The sequence below is a fragment of the Onychomys torridus genome, chromosome 18, assembly GCF_903995425.1.
Source record: "Onychomys torridus chromosome 18, mOncTor1.1, whole genome shotgun sequence".
Taxonomy (NCBI): Eukaryota; Metazoa; Chordata; class Mammalia; order Rodentia; family Cricetidae; genus Onychomys; species Onychomys torridus.
The window spans coordinates 63106803-63125758 of NC_050460.1; the positions used below are offsets into that span (position 1 = coordinate 63106803).

Genomic DNA, 18956 nt, shown 5'->3' on the forward strand with positions numbered 1-18956 from the left:
AACCTGTTCCAGGACAGCCAGAGGTACACAGAGAAACCCTGTCTTACAAAACAAAACAAAAGTTTTATTGAAGCTGGGTGTTAATGGGACATGCCTTTAGTCCCAGCACTCGGGAGGCAGAGGTAGGTTGAGGCCAGCCTGGTCTACAGAGTGAGTTCCAGGACAGCCAGGGCTGCACACAGATAATCCTGTCTCAAGAAAAAAAAAACTTGCCTGGTGGTGGCGGCGGTGACAATTCAGGGCCTCCATCTTCTTTAGAAGGAGGGTCTTTTGCCAGGCGGTGGTGGCACACGCCTGTAATCCCAGCACTCGGGAGGCAGAGGCAGGTGGATCTCTGTGAGTTTGAGGCCAACCTGTTCCAGGACAGCCAGAGGTACACAGAGAAACCCTGTCTTACAAAACAAAACAAAAGTTTTATTGAAGCTGGGTGTTAATGGGACATGCCTTTAGTCCCAGCACTCGGGAGGCAGAGGTAGGTTGAGGCCAGCCTGGTCTACAGAGTGAGTTCCAGGACAGCCAGGGCTGCACACAGATAACCCTGTCTCAAGAAAAAAAAAACTTGCCTGGTGGTGGCGGCGGTGACAATTCAGGGCCTCCATCTTCTTTAGAAGGAGGGTCTTTTGCCAGGCGGTGGTGGCACACGCCTGTAATCCCAGCACTCGGGAGGCAGAGGCAGGTGGATCTCTGTGAGTTTGAGGCCAGCCTGGTCTACAAAGCGAGTCCAGGACAGGCTCCAGAGATATTCAGAGAAACCCTGTCTCGAAAAACCAAAAAAAAAAAAAGAGAAAGAAAAAAAGCTCATTGAACCAACTTATGTAGGAATCTTTTTTCTTTTTAAAAAGACGTATGAATCTTTATGAATTATTTAATACAGTTTTGTAGTTGGCAAAGAATGGAACTGTATAATTAGTTGTGTGTGTGTGTACTTACACTCTCATTTGCTTTGAGATAGAATGTCAGTTAGTTTTTGTTTTTTGTTTTTTCATACAAGCTAGAATCATCTAAGAAGAGGGAACTTTCGTTGAGAAGATGCTCCTATTAGAGTGGTCTATGGGCAAACCAGTGGAGGCATCCTTGAATGATGCTTGATATGGAAAGGCCCAGTTCACTGTAGGCAGTGCCACCCCTGGGCAGTGGTTCCAGGGTTTGTAAGAAAGCAGGCTGAGTAAGCCATGGAGAGCAAGCCAGGAAGCAGCATTCATTCATGGCTTCCGCTTCAGTTCTTGCCTCCAAGTTCCTGCCTTGAGTTCTTGCCATAGCTTCATACAGTGGACTGTGACCTGGGCTATGTAAGCCAAACAAACCCTGCATTCTCCAAGTTGCTTTTGTTCACAGTCTTTATCAGAGCAATAGAAATAACTTAAGACAGGGTGTTGTGCCTGTGCCTCCTGAGTACTGGATTCCAGGCATGTCACACCATACCTGGTGACTTAGTTTTGTTTCCTGTTACTGTGATAAAATGCCCTGACAGGAACAGCTTGAGGGAGAAAGGGTTTGTCTGACTGACAGTTCAGGGTCACAGTCCATCATTGTGGAAGTCTGGGAAGCAGGAACTTGAAGCAGCTATTCACATCACACCCAGAGTCAAGGCCAGAGAGCATGAACTAATGATGTCTGCTAGTGCTCAGCTCCTTCTTCAGTCTTAAAAAAGTATGTGTTTGTACATGGAGTGGACACGTGTACATGTACCCGGGTATAGACCTGAACAGGGGGTTAGATTACCTAGAGCTGGATAACAGGTGGTTTTGAGTTGTCTCACGTGAGTGCTGGGAACTGAACTCTGGTCCTCTGTGAGAACCAGTTCTCTTAACTGCTGAGCCATCTCTCCAGCTGTCTGGTGCCACTCACCGTGGGCAGTTGGTTCCACATCAGCACAATCAAGAAAATTCCCACAGACACGTTCTTCGGCCAACCTAATCTAGACAGTCTCACTGAGATTCCCTCTCCAGGTGACTCTGTCCTAGGTATTAACCACGCCTGGCTTGTTTGCTTGTTGCATGTTATGTTTGTTCTCCAGAAAGATTATACCAGTTTCTGTTTTGACCAGGGACAGGGGAGTGCCTCATTGCTGGATTCTAACTGGAAGATGCAGAGTAACACCTCTCTTTTCTTCTAGCAGCCATGGCAATGACAGGCTCAACACCCTGCTCATCCATGAGTAACCATACGAAGGAAAGGGTGACAATGACCAAAGTAACACTGGAGAACTTTTATAGCAACCTGATTGCTCAACACGAAGAACGAGAAATGAGGTAAAGAATTCGGTGGAAACCATTGGATGTGGGGCTGTGGATGTTTCTCAGTGCTAGAGTGCCTACCTGTTGTATACAAGGCAAAAACAAAACAAAGATGAAGAACGTGTGGTTACATGTTATAGCATGTGTTGTGCACAAAAGGAGGTCAGGGTAGCAACAGCCATGTTACATAGCCCATCTACTGCAGTGGAGTGGCAGTGTGACAGATTTCCAGATCCTTTCTATTAAAGCTGTATCTAGGGGCTGGAGAGATGGCTCAGAGGTTAAGAGCACTGGCTGTTCTTACAGAGGTCTGAGTTCAATTCCCAGCAACCACATGGTGGCTCACAACCATCTGTAATGAGAACTGGTGCCCTCTTCTGGTGTGCAGACATACATGCAGGCAGAATACTACATAATAAATAAATAAATCTTTAAAAAAATAAAGCTGTATCAACTGGTCAATAACTCAGGAGTCTGTTGCATTATAAAAAGAAATAATTTGGTCGTATCACTTAGGTTCATCATTAAAGCAGGGTGATTTCTTAGAGTAACTCCTTGGCAGTTTGAACCCTGCCTTATAAGTAACAGCTGTCTGAGGCTGGAGCTGGTTCCTAAGATCTTTTTGCTTGGCAGCTTGCTCACCAGCAAGGTGGAGGTGGAACTGTGTGTCTTGAAGGGCTACTCTAACATGTGAGCACTTGCCATTCTAAAGACTTAGTTAATAGTGATGGTGATAGCTGTTTTGTTTTATTGTAAAAAACAAATACCCCAAAACCTATTGGGTCTTACTATGTAGCCCTGGCTATCCTGGAACTTACTATGTAGACTAGGTTGGGCTCAAACTCAAAGAAATCCATCTGCCTCTGCCTCCCGAGTGCCGGGATTAAAAGCGTGCACCACCACCTTCAGCTTTGTCTCCCAATTTAAAATATTGTGTTGACTTTTATTATTGAGTTTCAGGAGCTCATTTTAATTTTTTTTGTAATACTTGATATATTTTATTATCAATAACAAACAACTGCTTTAACGTCTGTCTGTCTACAGCTGCTAATGGGTGAGAAGACACCCTGACCCTAACAAGGAAAACTCTTATTAAGCCTTTATATACAAGCAAATTAGAGCTCTTTTAAAGTGTCCAAAGCTATTAGTTTAATTGAGTAATTAAGCTAATCAAGTTAATATATCTGAACAATGAACTAAAAGGTTCAAAAGTTTTTGTAGTACAAAAATTAAATGCTCTAGTAATAAAATTAATTTAATTTTTTGAGACAGGATTTCTCTGAGTAGCCCTAGCTGTCCTGGAACTTACACTGTAGACCAGGCTGACCTCGAACTCAGAGATCCACCTGCCTCCCGAGTGCTGGGAGTGAAGGTGTGCGTCTTCACTGCCTGGCACTTGTTTTTGAGTCATATAGACATTCTCTGTTCTGGAACTTTTGTAGGCTTAGCCTCTCAGATTTAGTTCTGTGACCCATAATATAGTAATGTGTGACTAGGGGTCTGTCCATGCTGTCGCACGTGGTGGAAATCAAAGACAGTTTTCAGGACTCAGTTCTTTCTTTTCATCTTCACATGGATTCTGGGCTCAAATTCAGGTTGTCCGTCTTTTACAGCAAACACCTCTACCCACTAACTTAGTTCCTGGTCCTCAGGCATAATATACCTTTCTGCTTTCACTCCCTGGGATTAAAGGCTGGATTTCTGGGATTAAAGGCTGAGTCACCATGCCTAGCTGTTTCTAAAGTGGCCTGAACTCACCACCGCCCAACTTCTGCTATGGCTTGCTCTGACCCATTTTCTAGCCATTTTTGGCTTTGTTCTAGTGGCTGTCTGTTCTCTTACCCCAGATAAGTTTATTTCGGGGAACACACATATTTCGGGGGAACACAATACCGCATCTCAAAAAACCAAAACCAAAAAAAAAAAAAAAAGGCTTTACCTAAATGAATACGTTTTCATTTCCTACAAGTGTCTAACAATCATGTTCATATAGGCTTGTCAGAATAAAATACTAGTTATATATATATTTATTGTTTCTTTTAGACAAAAGAAGTTAGAAAAAGTGATGGAAGAAGAAGTCCTAAAGAATGAAGAGGTAATTCACATGGGAGTTCTTCTTGGGCTCCAGTGTGAAAGGTTGTGCTTTCTCTATCAAGTTAGCTTTGGTGCCAGAGAAGCGTTTGCCTCAGTGACAGGAATTTGAGAGATGGCATGCTTTTGGACTGTTATCATGCAGAGGAAGAAGTTAGTTAAATACTCAGGAGAGGGAGGTATCTCTACTCACAGTTACTATAATTAATTAGCCTTAGAATTCTAAGAAAAGATGAAATTAGCAAAACTAAATTAAAATTTAAAAGAACAAGGTGAGCATTCTTACAAAGTTCAGGTGTTTCATACCTATAATCCCAGTACTTGGAAATTGAAGCAGGAGTATCGCTGCAAGACAGGCCAACCTACACTAAATTCCCTAAATGAATGAGTAAATGAACTGAAAAGGCTCCATAGAAGTAAGGTCCATTTCTGATGTCATTATCAAAGCAAAATATTGTCTCAAATCAGCCTGTCTGTACACTGCCCACATACATGCGGCAAAAATACACCCAATAAGGGAGGATGCGGCCTGGGGAGACGGCTCAGAGGTTAAGAGCGCTGGCTGCTCTTCCAGGTCCTGAGTTCAATTCCCAGTAACTACTTGGTGGCTCACCACCGTCTGTGAGATCTGGCGCCATCTTCTGGTGTGCAGGCAACATGCAGACAGAACACTGTATATATAATAAATTAAAAAACAAAAAACCCAGGGATGATGTAGGTAACCAAACAGCACTGGAAATGCCTTTAGAGATCCGAGTGACACAACCCGGGGCAGTGATAGCAAATGCCCAACACATGTAGGAAAACCAGGTGACGAACAGCGGTGTGCACAGGTCCGGAGGACCCAGACAAACACACTTAACCTAAGACAGGGCCCAAGGAAAGTAGGTTTGTCTCTCTTCATTAGAACTACAACAGTGGACTGTTGAAGTAGTTGAGTCAAAGTTCTCAGATCCCCTTCAGTGTGGCTTGTTGTATCTGTCTGATGGCCAGCAAAGGGAGGAAGGCCCACCGAATGAGGCTTGCGTGATGGGGTCATGTGTGAGAAGATTATGCATAGACGAGTGTGGCCCTGCGCCCAGCTGCAGAAGGCAGATAGGAGTTGGTTTCAGAGTTCCAGAATTTCAACTTCCCTTCCTTTCCTTTGTTTAAACATTAGAAACGACTCAGGAGATCAGCACATGCTCGGAAGGAAACAGAGTTTCTTCGATTAAAGAGAACAAGGCTTGGACTGGGAGATTTTGAATCTTTAAAAGTCATAGGCTGAGGAGCTTTTGGTGAGGTAAAAAATATCCCAGAGCATCACAGCTGCTAACGTATCAGGAGCTCCCGATTGTGTACACAGTACACATAGATGGGGTTCAGTGGGCAGGCACGCAAGGCACACCCTCACTCTCTCTTTCCCCTTTTCGTTGTTTCAGATCACTTCTCTGTCTTGTCAGAGATGACATTGGCTCTTTCTTGTTTTAGTTTTAGATTTTTTTGAGGCAGGGTTTCTGTCCTGGAATTTACTCTGTAGACCAGGCTGGCCTGGAACTCCCAGAGATCCGCCTGTCTTTGCCTCTCGAGAAGGCATGTGCCACCAACACCTCGCTGGCACTTTCTTTTTTCTTTTTTTGAACAGTCACAGTATGAGGCCAAAGTTAGCATCAACTATATGATCCCCCTGCCTCGGGCGCCAGAGTGTTGGGGTTACAGGCATGTACCACTGTGCTTAGATCCTGATGTTACTTTGGAGGATATCAGTTTATCAACTATTCTCCTATAATCATGACAGTAGCCATTTTATAGATGGTGTCTGTAAATGAATACCCTGGAGATGCACACTGTCACATGGCTTTTGGGCACCGAGACAGACTGAGCAGAGCCGGCTGCTTTAAAGCTGTTGCCTTCCCAGTACCACAGTGCTGCTGCAAAGAGACCACCCTGTCTCTTGTTGTTGTTGTTTTCCTGAGACAAGGTTTCTCTGGGTAGCCCTAGCTGTCCTGGAGCTCACTTTCTAGACTTTATAGAGATTCTCCTGCCTCTGCCTCCTGAGTGCTGGGATTAAAGGCGTGCACCACCACTGCCCAGCTGTTGTCTTGTTTGTTTTTAACTTTTAGACATTTTTCCCATGAATAAGCTTTTACTTTCGTGGTTTGTTTTGGTGTGACACAGGGTCACACCGTAGTCCAGACTACTACTGTAAACTGGTGGCAGCCTTGTCTCAGCCTCTGAGCACTAAGATTACTGTACTCAAGTACAAGTAGACCTGATGTGTTATTTTCATTTTAAATGTTAGGATTATTACTTACACTTTCCAAGATGACTGGCTGATTTTTGTCATGGGTATAACTAGGCCTTAAATTTAAAACTGAAGGCTTTTAAATTAGTTTGGTCAACTAGGAGCCAAAGCGTTCAGTTGCAGAGATAGTTGAGGATCTTTCCAGTATTGGCATGGCTGACAAATACATTCATTTGTAACATTAAAAGTATTGTCTGGTTTTTTGCAAGTTATTGAATATTGCTTATATTCAAATGATAATGTTTTTCTAGTGTAAATAGTAGTTGTGAAGTCCCGGGTCAGATCCCCAGTGCTGGAGATACACTCCTCAGCTTGGTAGTGTGAACTCGACCTACCTAGCCTTGCTTTGTAACCTTCCAGGTGAGGCTCTTTCAGAAGAAAGACACGTGGCACGTGTATGCCATGAAAATCCTGCGCAAAGCAGACACGCTTGAGAAGGAGCAGGTAATGTTCAGCGGGAGCTGCCGTCCGTCAGCTTGTGGGCTTGTTGTTCAAGTTGTTCTTTTTGCTTAGTTAGTCTGTTTGCTTTATTAGAGTTTTCTCTAGTTAGTTCTCTTATGGATATGAAACATGTGATCATACTTTCCTCCCCAAAAGATGCACTTACACATTTAAAATACAAATAACGAATAATACTTTACAGTGGAGGCTATAGAGGAAGCTTTGGGTCTCCCAACTATCACAGCTGCACTCTCTTGAGGTCACACTTCGTATGATGGCAGTTTCTTACCAATCCTGAGAAATGACAAGATTTTTGTACTTCTTGGGTGGAGAGGTAAAACTCAGATGTGTCAGAATTTGCTGTGCTCTTTATACCTAAACTGAAGATGGGCCTTCTCTGTGGCTCATCAGCACCTAAGAGAGGCCACCTTGCCAATTTCTGAATTAATTTGGAAAATATAAATGGCAGAGCAAAGCTTAGTGGTGAGTGCTTGCCTGTGTTGTGCACGGCCCTGGGTTCCATCCCTACTAACACACCACCCTACCAAATAAGGACTGGAGCTCACATTGAAAATAGATCTGAGATACATACTTAATGCAAATAAGTAAGATTAAATATTCCATAAGCTTTAAATATTGATAGCTTATCATTTTAAAAGTAAGAGTACAGACCCTCTGTGGAGCTGGTATAGCTTAGCTGGTTGCCCGGAAACAGGTAGCAGTGGGTGATGCTGTAGAATTCCAGTGTAAGGTCAGAGATCTTGTGCCAGGCCAAACTCTCTGTTTGGAGCCCAGCAGTAAGGATAGAGACTGGCCCCACATCTAGTCTTGTCTGCCACCTGAAGGAGTAGAATCATAGTCTTTCCTGCCTATATTCAAGTGCCACCTCAAAATTGAGGAGTTTGTGGGCTGGAGAGATGGCTCAGTGGTTAAAAGCGCTGGCTGCTCTTTGAAGGATCTGGATTCAATTCCTAATACCTTCCTGGTTGCTCACAACAGTCCATAATTCTAGTCTCGGGGAGTCTGACACCCTCTACTGACCTCTTGGGGTCATGCATGCACATGGTACTCAGACTGGCCATGTAGACCAAACAGCCGTACACATAATGATTAGTCACTTTATTTCCTTTTTCACGTTCTACTCGGAAGCCTTGGAATCTTGATTCCCGTTGAAAGCAGGTCTTTAGCAGCTCTTTAGATATTATTGCAGTTTAAGCAAGCAGCAACTTAATGAAAGTCCGTTATAGCCCTATTTCCATGTTACCTGAAGGACAGTGTGCTGTAGAAGTGCAGGTCCTGACTGGAGGAAACAGTTAACTGTTAATTAGTCAGGATATCTGTAGATCATGAGTAAGTTCTGTAGTGTGTATTTCCTGTACTTGGAGCCAGCACTCAGCTTGTGTCACTTGGTTAGCAGTCAGAGTTATAAAGTGGGGCTGGGGAGAGGTAGAGCGGGAAGGTGCTTCAGATAACTAAGCCTATGACCCAAGCTTTGTCAGGTAGGATCCACAGAATGGAGACGAGAACTGATTCCTGGACACTGTCCTCTGACCTCCACTCATACACAAGACACACATGGGTACAAAACAAAACACTTAAAAAATTAGAAAAAGCATGGTGCTGCACCCTTTTAGTTCCAGCATTGGGGAGGCAGAGGATCTCTATGAGTTTGAGGCCAGCCTGGTCTACATAGGTGGGTTCTAGGACAGCCAGAGCTATTTAGAGAGAGACCTTGTCTTTAAAAAAAAAAAAAAAAAAAACCCTTAGAAAAAGGGAAAGTTATTAAGTAGGTACATCATGACTGGAAGCTCAATAGCAGGTGATCTAAACAGAAGTTATAAAATCTTTTCTCAAATATTACTGTTTCTTCAAGGTTAATATCTATAATTTTCTTAATGAAAGTAAATATTAATTGGAATTTTAAAATAATGCATTAATTGGAACATTAACTAGGTCACCTTAGTTGGTGGACTCAATATGTGGCCAGCTAAGTCCTGAAAGCATTCAGTGCTTATGCTAGGTAAATGTGCGAGGTGGGCCAGCACAGCTCTGTCCCCATTTTTGGGTAGCGCTGATACTGTTTCCAACTGAGAATCTAAGTTGTCGTGTTGTAGGTACTGTTTGTTTCCATTTCTGAACTGAGCAGGGTTGATCACTACCTGTTGAGCTCAGGTTGTTATTCTGCCCCACACAGGGGATGCTTCTGTCGCCTGGGAACATTTAGAGAGGGAGACGTGAGCATTCACTAGTCAGCTCTCTTTCAGTGCGGTTGATGGGTTGCACTGCTGTGGAAGGACAGGACTGGCTGCTACGTCAGCTTCTTTAGTGCCTTAGATGTTATGGCTAGGGAAGAGAACCTTCTGGTGTGAGCTGTACCTCTGCCTCTGTATTCAGCCGACTCCATTTCTAGATCTCATGGCTTCTGGTTGCCATGTCAGCCTCAGGAAAGGATAAGGTGGACTCCTAGCAGTTAGCTTTCCTCTTGACAAACAGGAGACATCACAGTCATTATTGTGTCCTGCAAGATGAGCGACAAGTGGTGACACTAATGCTTCTGTTCCCTTGGATCTTTGTAGTAGGGAGGGACCCAGGAGAGCAGAGGTCACACTCTTCTGGATAGAGTGCAGGTCAGCAAGCAGCAGTAAACTTTCACAAGCTTTTCCCGTTTCAGACAAGGCAAGGTAGAGGTCGGGCTGGTTTTGTGGTTTCATAGCTCTGCTCTTACCACCATGTGCCAGAAATAACACTTAACACAAACCTAAGGATTTTCACACATTGAGGCTAGAGCTCCCCAAAGAGCCATGTTCCTGTAGACTGGAAACTCAGATATGCCAATTATTATGCCCTTAAGCCCCACGGGGTTTGGGAGAATAGGCAGGTTAGAGATAAGTCAGGAGATGATAGGGTGTGTCTCCCAGTGAGTCATGGAAGAGCATGTGGTCCTACTGAAGATACCCTGCCAAAACGAGCAGTGTGTAAACACTGTATTAGATAGAACCACAGAACTCCAGTTTGTCAATCTTCAGGCATCTTTGGAACATAGTGTAAAAACTTAAGATCAGACTTTTATCATAGGCTTGGACTGACTGATGAACTTAGATTTGATTCAGCCCATCTTGGATCTTGTGACAAAAAAAAAGGAGGAATCAATTTGAGAATATGTAATAATGGTTTTTTTTTGTTACTCTTACATATTTTAAATAATATAAATTTGATATAGTCATCATCATTTTGGAGACAGGGTTTCATGTAGTCGTGGCTGGCCTCAGATTTATTATGTAGAGGAGGAGGATGGTCACTTGAACTCCTGATCCTCCTCCTCTGTCTCTCAAGTGCTGGATTTATAGCATATACACCTCTTCCCCAGCTTCACATGGTGCTGGGATCAAACCCAGGGCTCATGCATGCTAGACAAGCCATTTACCAGCTGAGCCACACCCCTGCTCAGAAAGCATTGCATTTGAACAGAAGGATTTCACCAGCTTCCCTAAACTACCTGTTGCTCAGTCTCTTTTTAGCTAGATGTTGCAGAAAATGTAGAAAACTAGAAATGCCATGATTTTGAATCTATAACCCAGTAAAAACTTTATTTTTTTCATATTGCGGTGTAGTGCACAGAGTGGGCTAAGTGCTGTGGCACCATGGTATCCTAGAATTGTTACTCAGGGCTCTGTTACTTTGCTATCACTGTGAGGGACACATAGCTGAGTACTTATGGAACATGAACACTTGTGTAGAGTGCTTTTCTAGCATGAGCAAGGTCCTGGGTTCCATCTCAGGCAGAATGAAACCAGAACCAGACAAAAACAAGTTCACTTGGGTAATGCAGACTGAGGCGGGGCTGTTTCTCCTATGGGATGATTAGCACTATGGGCTGGGGATGCTGGGAGAGGGCTTGTTTATCCCTGGTTCAGTGTTCTCACTAACAAACCAGTGTGGCAGGACATGCCTGTAATCTTCAGTTGTGGAGACGGAGGCAGGAGGGAGGATCTGAGTCCAAGGTAGACCTTGGCTGCAGAGTGAGTTCAAAGCCAACATGGAAGATGTGAAAACATGAAAGACGTGCCTTTAAAAAAAAAGATTATTAGGACAAATTATATATATTATATATAGCTATATGTGAATGATAATTTTAACTAATCAGAGGTTTACTTCCTGACACTGCTACAATTCCTGTTGCATTGAAACCGTTCATTCCTGTTGGCAGTTGTAAAAGCCTTTCTTACCAGGTTTCTGTTACTGAATTCCTTCAAGTCAAATGTCAGTTTCAAGTTGGTCAGTTTGTGGTAGCAGAACTTTTGCTCATCACAAATAAATACTCAGAACAGTATTTAAATTGTTTAAACAGATATACAGTTTACAGCAGAGCAAGGCTTGTCATTAATCAAATGCGTATACCTCCAGGTTGGCCACATTCGTGCGGAGCGTGACATTCTACTGGAGGCAGACAGTTTGTGGGTTGTGAAAATGTTCTATAGTTTTCAGGAGAAGCTAAACCTCTACCTAATCATGGAGTTCCTGCCTGGAGGTAATTACTTCACAATGAAAGGTCGATTTCCCTTTTGTTATGTGGTTTTTCTCCCCCATCAACAGTTAACCCTTCCTCTACTTGTAACTGCTCAGAGTCTGTGTCTAGTCTAGGTCTGTGAAGGAGGTCAGTGTCCGCCTGTGCTGGTGACTCTCTGAGGTCTTAGCCTTCCTTCACTCCCCATTTTAGGTGGCTAAGTCTTCCTGTTTCTTTTTCTTTTAAACATGTGCAAAGTAGGGAGCTTTGTCTACTTTCCTGCTGATGGGAGTCCTGCATGCTGTCCAGCCGATCACACTGAGGCCATGGACTCCTGTGCTTTAACCTTTTGCTTTCTTTCTTGGTGATTTCTTAGTAAAGAGTGATTTCTCTTCACCTGTATTGATATCTAGAGTCCACTTCTCCTTTCTGAGATTTCAAGCTTAGACAGCTACAGAGTAAGCCAGAGCAGAGCATCCCATCTGTTTTGGGGACAGTCTCTCCTGGTGAACCAGTAAACTCTAAGCAAACAGAAGACAAGTGTTTTGTTTTGTTTTTGTTTTTTTCTCTCTTGTTTTGCATTTATTTGTTTGTTTGTTTGTTTGTTTTTACATCCCAACCCCAGTTCCCCTCCCTCCTCTCCTCCCAGTCCCTGTACCTCTTTTTGGTTTTTAACAAAGCAAATGTAATTTATTGGGACAAACTATATTGGTCTTGTGACACCCCTTAGTTTAGACCCAGGGTCACCAGTAATTTTCACTGACAAAAGATCAAGATTACAGTAGAGTTGGCTAGTAGAATGTGCCCCGCCCCTTGTCTTAAGCATTTATGTGCCCGCTCTTAGGTAGTAAGAGACAGCCTGGCCACCAGCTCTTTACCATGTGTCTCCCTACCCATGACTGCACTAATCCCTTAGTTTTTCATGTCCCTTGGACCCTGCCCTTGGACTTGGTGATGCTGGCCTGCACAGCCTGAGCTGGCCTGAGCCCTCCCACCATCTGGGCAAACTCACATAAGTCAGGCCGTGACTTCCTGCTCTCCTTGGTAGTGAGTGACAGCTGCATAGTGACCTTAGGGTTGATTCAGCCACTGTTCCTGGTCTCAGAGTATTCCCAGGGATGCTGAGGACTCACAGTTTTCAAGTCTTGGGCCCTTATTTAATTTTTGTCCAAGGGAAAAATTCTTACCAAGAATACAAGAAAAAAAAAGATTTATGAATGATATGCCCCTCAGAAGGCAGCATGAGACTCTGAGGTCAGAGGTCTCTTTCCCTTGTTTCCTACTGTAAGTAGCTTTACATGAGGTAGACACTGAACCTTCCGGCTCGCTTAGCTTCTTAGCTACTTGACATATTTTCTCTTTGCTTTTGTTTAGTTGCTGAATTTTAGGGTATGAATTGAATCTCTTTTCTCTTGCTTTATGATATTGGTATTGAGCTTTACACTCTGACCTTGTAGGAAACTAAGGAGTTTATCATTAGATTAACAGTTATGTAATGGATAGTGGCGTCCATTTAAGTACTCTAATAAGATGTTAGGAAAAGGCCCTGGTGGTCTTGAGAACTGCCAGTGTGCTCGCCTGTCAGGCTGTTAGTCTCCAGTGTAGAGTAGTGGGTTCAGCATTTGTTAACTGATGCTCAGCTGCCCACAGGCCACCTTCCTCTTAGTTTGCCTCTCTGTGTTAGTGCAAAACCTTGTTTTTAGTCTCCCTGAATATTTATATTTTATTTGGCATTTCGTTCTAATGACAGCAATTCAGCCTGTGTGGAATTGCCATTTGCCTCTAGATATAGACAACTTTACAGATACCGGAGCAAACATAAAAGTTACTTTAGGTCACTTACTGGGTGGTGGGCACGCCTTTAGTCCCAGCACTCGGGAGGCAGAGGCAAGTGGATCTCTGTGAGTTCGAGGCCAGCCTGGGCTACAGAGCGAGTTCCAGGACAGTCAGGGCTACACAGAGAAACCCTGTTTCGAAGGAAAAGAAAAAAAAAAAAAAGTAAAGTAGGATTTTCCCTCAAGTCCAAAATACTGTTGTAAGCAAATACACTGTAATCATGGGAGAAATTCTCACTTCTCTGAAGAGGAAAATTAAATCATAGCATAGTAGTCATTACCTAGCTTAGGTACAAGGTGTGTTTTTCTCTGTGATTTTTACCCTTAAGTATTAGAAACCTCTTGCTGTTTCTTCCCATGTCAGCACTGCGGGTCAGACTCTGGGACACAGCACAGCGGGTGTAGTTGACTTGTATCTGAAAACTGGTTCTTACTCACATTTTATGGTGTGTGTGTGTGTGTGTGTGTGTGTGTGTGTGTGTGTGTGTACATGCATTGTGTGTGTGCTGGTGGCTTTGTATCTTTCTGCTTCCAGGGGACATGATGACCTTATTGATGAAAAAGGATACCCTGACAGAAGAGGAGACTCAGTTTTACATAGCAGAAACAGTGTTAGCCATAGACTCCATTCACCAGCTGGGATTCATCCATAGATACATCAAACCAGACAACCTTCTCTTGGACAGCAAGGTATGTGGGGGCGTAGCTGTCTGCTGAGCTAGGCAGCCCTGGCTGTAGTCTCTGTTTACATGCAGTGCTGATAGGGAACAGCCATCCACCTTGTATGCTTTTCTCCTTTGTACGGGGTGGTGAGACAGTTGCTCTGGGTAGCCCTGGCCATACTGGAATTTGCTTTGTAGACCAGGCTGGCCTCAAACTTAGAGATCCACCTGCCTGCCTCCCAAATGCTGGGATTAAAGACATGTGCCACCACACCCAGCTGTTTGAGTAGTTCGTTGTTAGGTGTTTTTCAGTGTAGATGAGTGGGAGCAGTATGTTGACCAGAAGTGTAATGGATGCTGGAAGGACAGAAGATAATGTTCTCCCTACCCAAGAGTGTCTGTCCATCCATCACTGTGTCTCTTCTTTCCTCACAGGGCCATGTGAAACTTTCTGACTTTGGCCTTTGCACAGGAACTGAAGAAAGCACATAGGACAGAATTTTATAGGAACCTGAACCACAGCCTCCCCAGTGACTTCAGTAAGTGCCCTGTTCCTTGACCCAGTGTGTAAGAGTGGTTGCCCTGGTAACTGAGCGGTGCAGGGGACATGGAAGATCCTCACCCAGGAGTTCTAGAGACGAACTGTAGTACCTTTCTGTGGTTTCTGTGCTGCTTGACTGGGCGAGGTGAGTGCTTCCCGTTGTGCTGAGGCAGATGCTGGGAAGGACTTGTGGAGAGCCCTGCTAGGAAGGTGCTGGTGTGACCATGGCACAGCAGGGATTGATGAGATGAGCGCTCAGAACTGCTGCTGACGGTTTCGTCCAGGAGTCTAGGGAGGGTGTCTGCTGTGAGGAGACACCATGGCCCCGGCACTCTTGTAAGGACAACATTCATTGAGGGGGCAGCTTACAGGTGCAGAGGTTTAGTCCATCATCATTATTGTTGGAGGGTTTTGCTCTTTTTTACTCTTTTGGGGGACCCGCCACCCAGCTCCCAAATAAATCACACACAGAGGCTTGTTGTTATTTATGAATGCCCAGCCTTCGCTTGGCTTAGTTTCTAGCCAGCATTCCTTATCTTAAATTATCCCGACTACCTTTTACCTCTGGGCTTTTCCCATTCTCTGACTTCTATAAATCTTACTCCTTGTGGCTTGCTATGTAGCTGGGTAGCTGGCCCCTGGAGTCCTCCTCTTTCTCCTCGATCTTCTATCCTTCCTCCCAGATTTCTCCTTCTGCATACACTCTCTGCCTGCCAGCCCCGCTGTCCTTTCTCCTGCCCTGCTGTTGGCCGTTCAGCTCTTTATTAGACCCTCAGGTGTTCTAGACAGGAGGTAAACAAATGCCACATACACAAAAGCAACACACCTGAAAATAGCTACTGCAGTCATTACGGTGGGGAGCGTGGTATCATGCAGACAGACATGGTGCTGGAGAAGGAGCTGCTGCATGTTGATATGTAGGCAACAGGAAATAGACTGCCTCAGTGGGCGTGGTTTGAGCATATATGAGCCTCAAAGCCCGTCCCCACAGTGGCACACTTCCTCCAACAAGACCACACCTCCTCTAACAAGGCCACACCTCCTCCAACAAGGCCACACCTCCTCCAACAAGGCCACACCTCCTAATAGTGCCACTTTTGAGCCATTGTCTTTCAAACCACCACACCAGGTGTTCTTTTCCACCTGAGCAGTATCGGCATGGAAGAGTATGTAGTAAAATCACGGTTGAGGCCTGGGGAGATGGCTCAGTGGGTGTAGTGCTTGCCCTGTATCCGTGAAGACCCAAGTTTGACTCCTAAAATGCATAAAAAGAGCTAGGCACAAGTTTTAGAAATTGTGAATGTTGTAGGTCAGGATGCATGGGGTCAAGCCCATCTGCAGATTCAGAGTGAGTTGATCTGGATTTTGTGGAGTGCTACAAACCAGGTCTGAACAAGGGTGAGAACTGAACATACAGAACTGTGAGAGATGAGGGGGTCATCTGAGTGTATTACGTGTATATGGGAGGTGACCACAAAACAGAGTGAGTAGAAGAGAGTTGTTGTAACTCAGGAGTACACTGCGTGCCTGGCATGCAGAGAGCCTGCATTCCTTCAACAGTACCACCACCAAAACCCCAAACAAACAAACAAGCACATGCATACTCAGTTGATAGACACTTGAGTTTCTTTCTCTGCGGTTCTGGTGAGGCCTGGCTGTTCTCTCTGGCTACATGAGCCACATGAAACTGTTGACAACTCCCACTGTGACTCTTGGAGTGCTGTGTTTAGAGCTTCGTGTTGGGGTGATAGAAGTCAGTGGAAAATGGGTCACCAGAGTTGAATTGGTTTTGTTTGTCTCCCTTATTTTGGTGCTTTGAGATGGGGGTCTCTACGTATCCCAGGCTGGCCTGGAACTCATAGAGATCTGCCTTCCTCTGCCTCCCTCTGCCGTGCCTGACTTCACCCAGGGAGTTTAGTGAGTGTATGGTATGACTAGTCCAGACCCCCAGAGTTCTAAGCATTCTTTTCTGACTTTTGATTAGGACTTGATTTTTCTACTTTTAGCTTTCCAGAACATGAATTCCAAAAGGAAAGCAGAGACCTGGAAAAGAAACAGACGCCAGCTAGTAAGTAATACTGGAGGCTTCTAAAAATATTACAGACCAGTCTGAGTAATTTTTACAATGAATACAAATGGGCTGGAGATGTACTCAGTAACAGAGGGCTTGTCTGGGTTGCACAAGGCCCTGGGTCCCCAGTACCAGCTATCACCAAGCAAAAACAGGAACAGAAACCGAAACCAGAAAGGCACATGTATGTCCAGTTGATAAACACCCCTTGTGTGGAGTCCCTCAGTAACAGCACTGTCACTGTGCTGGTGCCTCCAAAGGAGTTCTGCGAGGAGGGTAGACAACATGAGGCACCAGTGGGTGAGTTTTCGGGAGGTGACTTCATTCAGGCCTTCCAATAGGTAACACTACTTTTCTTCCTGTCCTCCCTTCTAAGGTATAAAAGGTTTAATTAAGCTGGGGACCTCAAGGCTAAGTGTAAACCTCTGCTTTGAGTATTTAAGGCATTGTCTATTTATTAATTTATTTTTGATATAAAGTCTCCTATAGTCTAGGCTGTTTTAGGACTCATTATATAGCTAAGGCTGGCCTTGAACACCCCCGCCCCACCCCCCAGTCCTCTTGACTCCACCAACACAGCAGGATTATGGATGTACTGCCGGCCCGTTTTCAGGAAGTATCTCAGACTTGTTCAGATGTTGACCCTTTTAGGCAAGCCAGTACTCCTCTTCATCTGTCTTACCTTTTCTTACATTGTGGTAGTTAGAATTGGAGAGGGGAATTTAAAATTTTTGTAAGTGTTTGACTATGTCCACATTTAAAATTGTGCCCCAGTGGAGCTGAGAAATGGCTCAGTGGTTCAGAGCACTGGCTGCTCTAAGTTCAATTCCCAGTATCCTCATGGCTGTGTACAACCATTTATAATGGGATCTGATGCCCTCTTCTGGTGTGCAGACATGTATACAAACAAAGCCCTAAATACATACATAAATAAAATTGTGCCCCACAAGCTTCAAAGTAAATAATTTTACTGCATTTACCTTGATAGTATGTTGAAAGCAATTTAAATAGTATACATTCACCACTGAAATATTATTGTGTAAGAAAACTTCAGTCTTATTTATTTCATTTGTGTGTACATGAATGCCTCTGTGTTTATAGGCGAGAGGACCACTTCTTATCCCACTGTGTGGGTCCTGGGACTCAGACTCAGTTCATCAGTCTTGGTGGCAGGTGCTTTTACCAATTGAGCCATCTTGCCAACCAAAACGTGTGTGTGTGTGTGTGTGTGTGTGTGTGTGTGTGTGTGTGTGTGAGTGTTTTGCTTCTATGTGTGTCTGCATACCATGTATGTGCCTGATATCCTCAGAGGCCGGAAGAGAGCATAGAATCCCCTTGAAGGAGTTACAGATGGTTGTGAGCCGCTGTGTGGGTTCTAGAATTTAAAACCCTTGAAACTTCTAGAAGAAAATACAGGAGATGCCCTTCAAGATACTGGGGTAGGCTGGACCTTTTTGAATAGAGCATCAGTAGCACAGATGGGACTACTTGACAATAAAAAGTTTCTACAGCAAAGGAAACGATTACCAGTGCAGACAGCCCAGAGTGGAGAAAAGCTTTACCAAATACATTTCAGACAAGTGACTAATATGTAGAACTTGCAAAGAATTGCAGAAATTAAATACCAAGGGAGTAAAACCGTCAGTCAACAAACGGGCAATTGACCAGAATAGTTTTTAAAAAGAAACACTGGGGCTGGAGAGACGGCTCAGAGGTTAAGAGCACCGACTGCTCTTCCAGAGGTCCTGAGTTCAATTCCCAGCACCCACATGGTGGCTCACAACCATCTGTAATGAGATCTGGCGCCCTCTACTGTAGACATAATAAGTAAATCTTTTAAAAAAGAAACACAGGTAGTCAAGAACTCTTTTTAGAAGTGTTCAGCTGGGCTTGCTAGTGCCCCCCCCCCCCAGACAGGGTTTCTCTGTGTAGCTTTGGAGCCTGTCCTGGCTCTCCCTCTGTAGCCCAGGCTGGCCTCAAACTCATAGAGATCTGCCTGGCTCTGCCTCCCGAGTGCTGGGATTACAGGCGTGTGCCACCACTGCCCAGCAGACAGTTGTGAGCCACCTTGTGAGTGCTGGGAATTGAAACCTGGCTCCTCTTAACCTCTCTAGCTCATTGGTGTGGGCTGCTGCTTATTTATTTATTTATTCATTCATTCATTCATTCATTTATTTATTTATTTATTTATCTGTCTATTTATTTATTTATTTGGCTGAGGATCAAACTCAGGGCCTTGTGCTTGCTAGGCAAGCGCTCTACCACTGAGCTAAATCCCCAACCCTGCTAG

General features: G+C 44.3%; 1 protein-coding gene across 1 annotated transcript in view; it reads left to right on the forward strand.

The window, feature by feature from the left end:
• Stk38 (serine/threonine kinase 38) overlaps positions 1-18956 on the forward strand; it is a 28867-nt gene that overhangs the window by 3843 nt on the left and 6068 nt on the right. Inside the window, 9 exon segments of the mRNA XM_036167563.1 lie at positions 2117-2252; positions 4281-4332; positions 5488-5610; positions 6973-7056; positions 11458-11581; positions 13928-14082; positions 14490-14528; positions 14530-14593; positions 16602-16663. Coding sequence (XP_036023456.1) covers positions 2117-2252; positions 4281-4332; positions 5488-5610; positions 6973-7056; positions 11458-11581; positions 13928-14082; positions 14490-14528; positions 14530-14593; positions 16602-16663 — 839 coding nt within the window.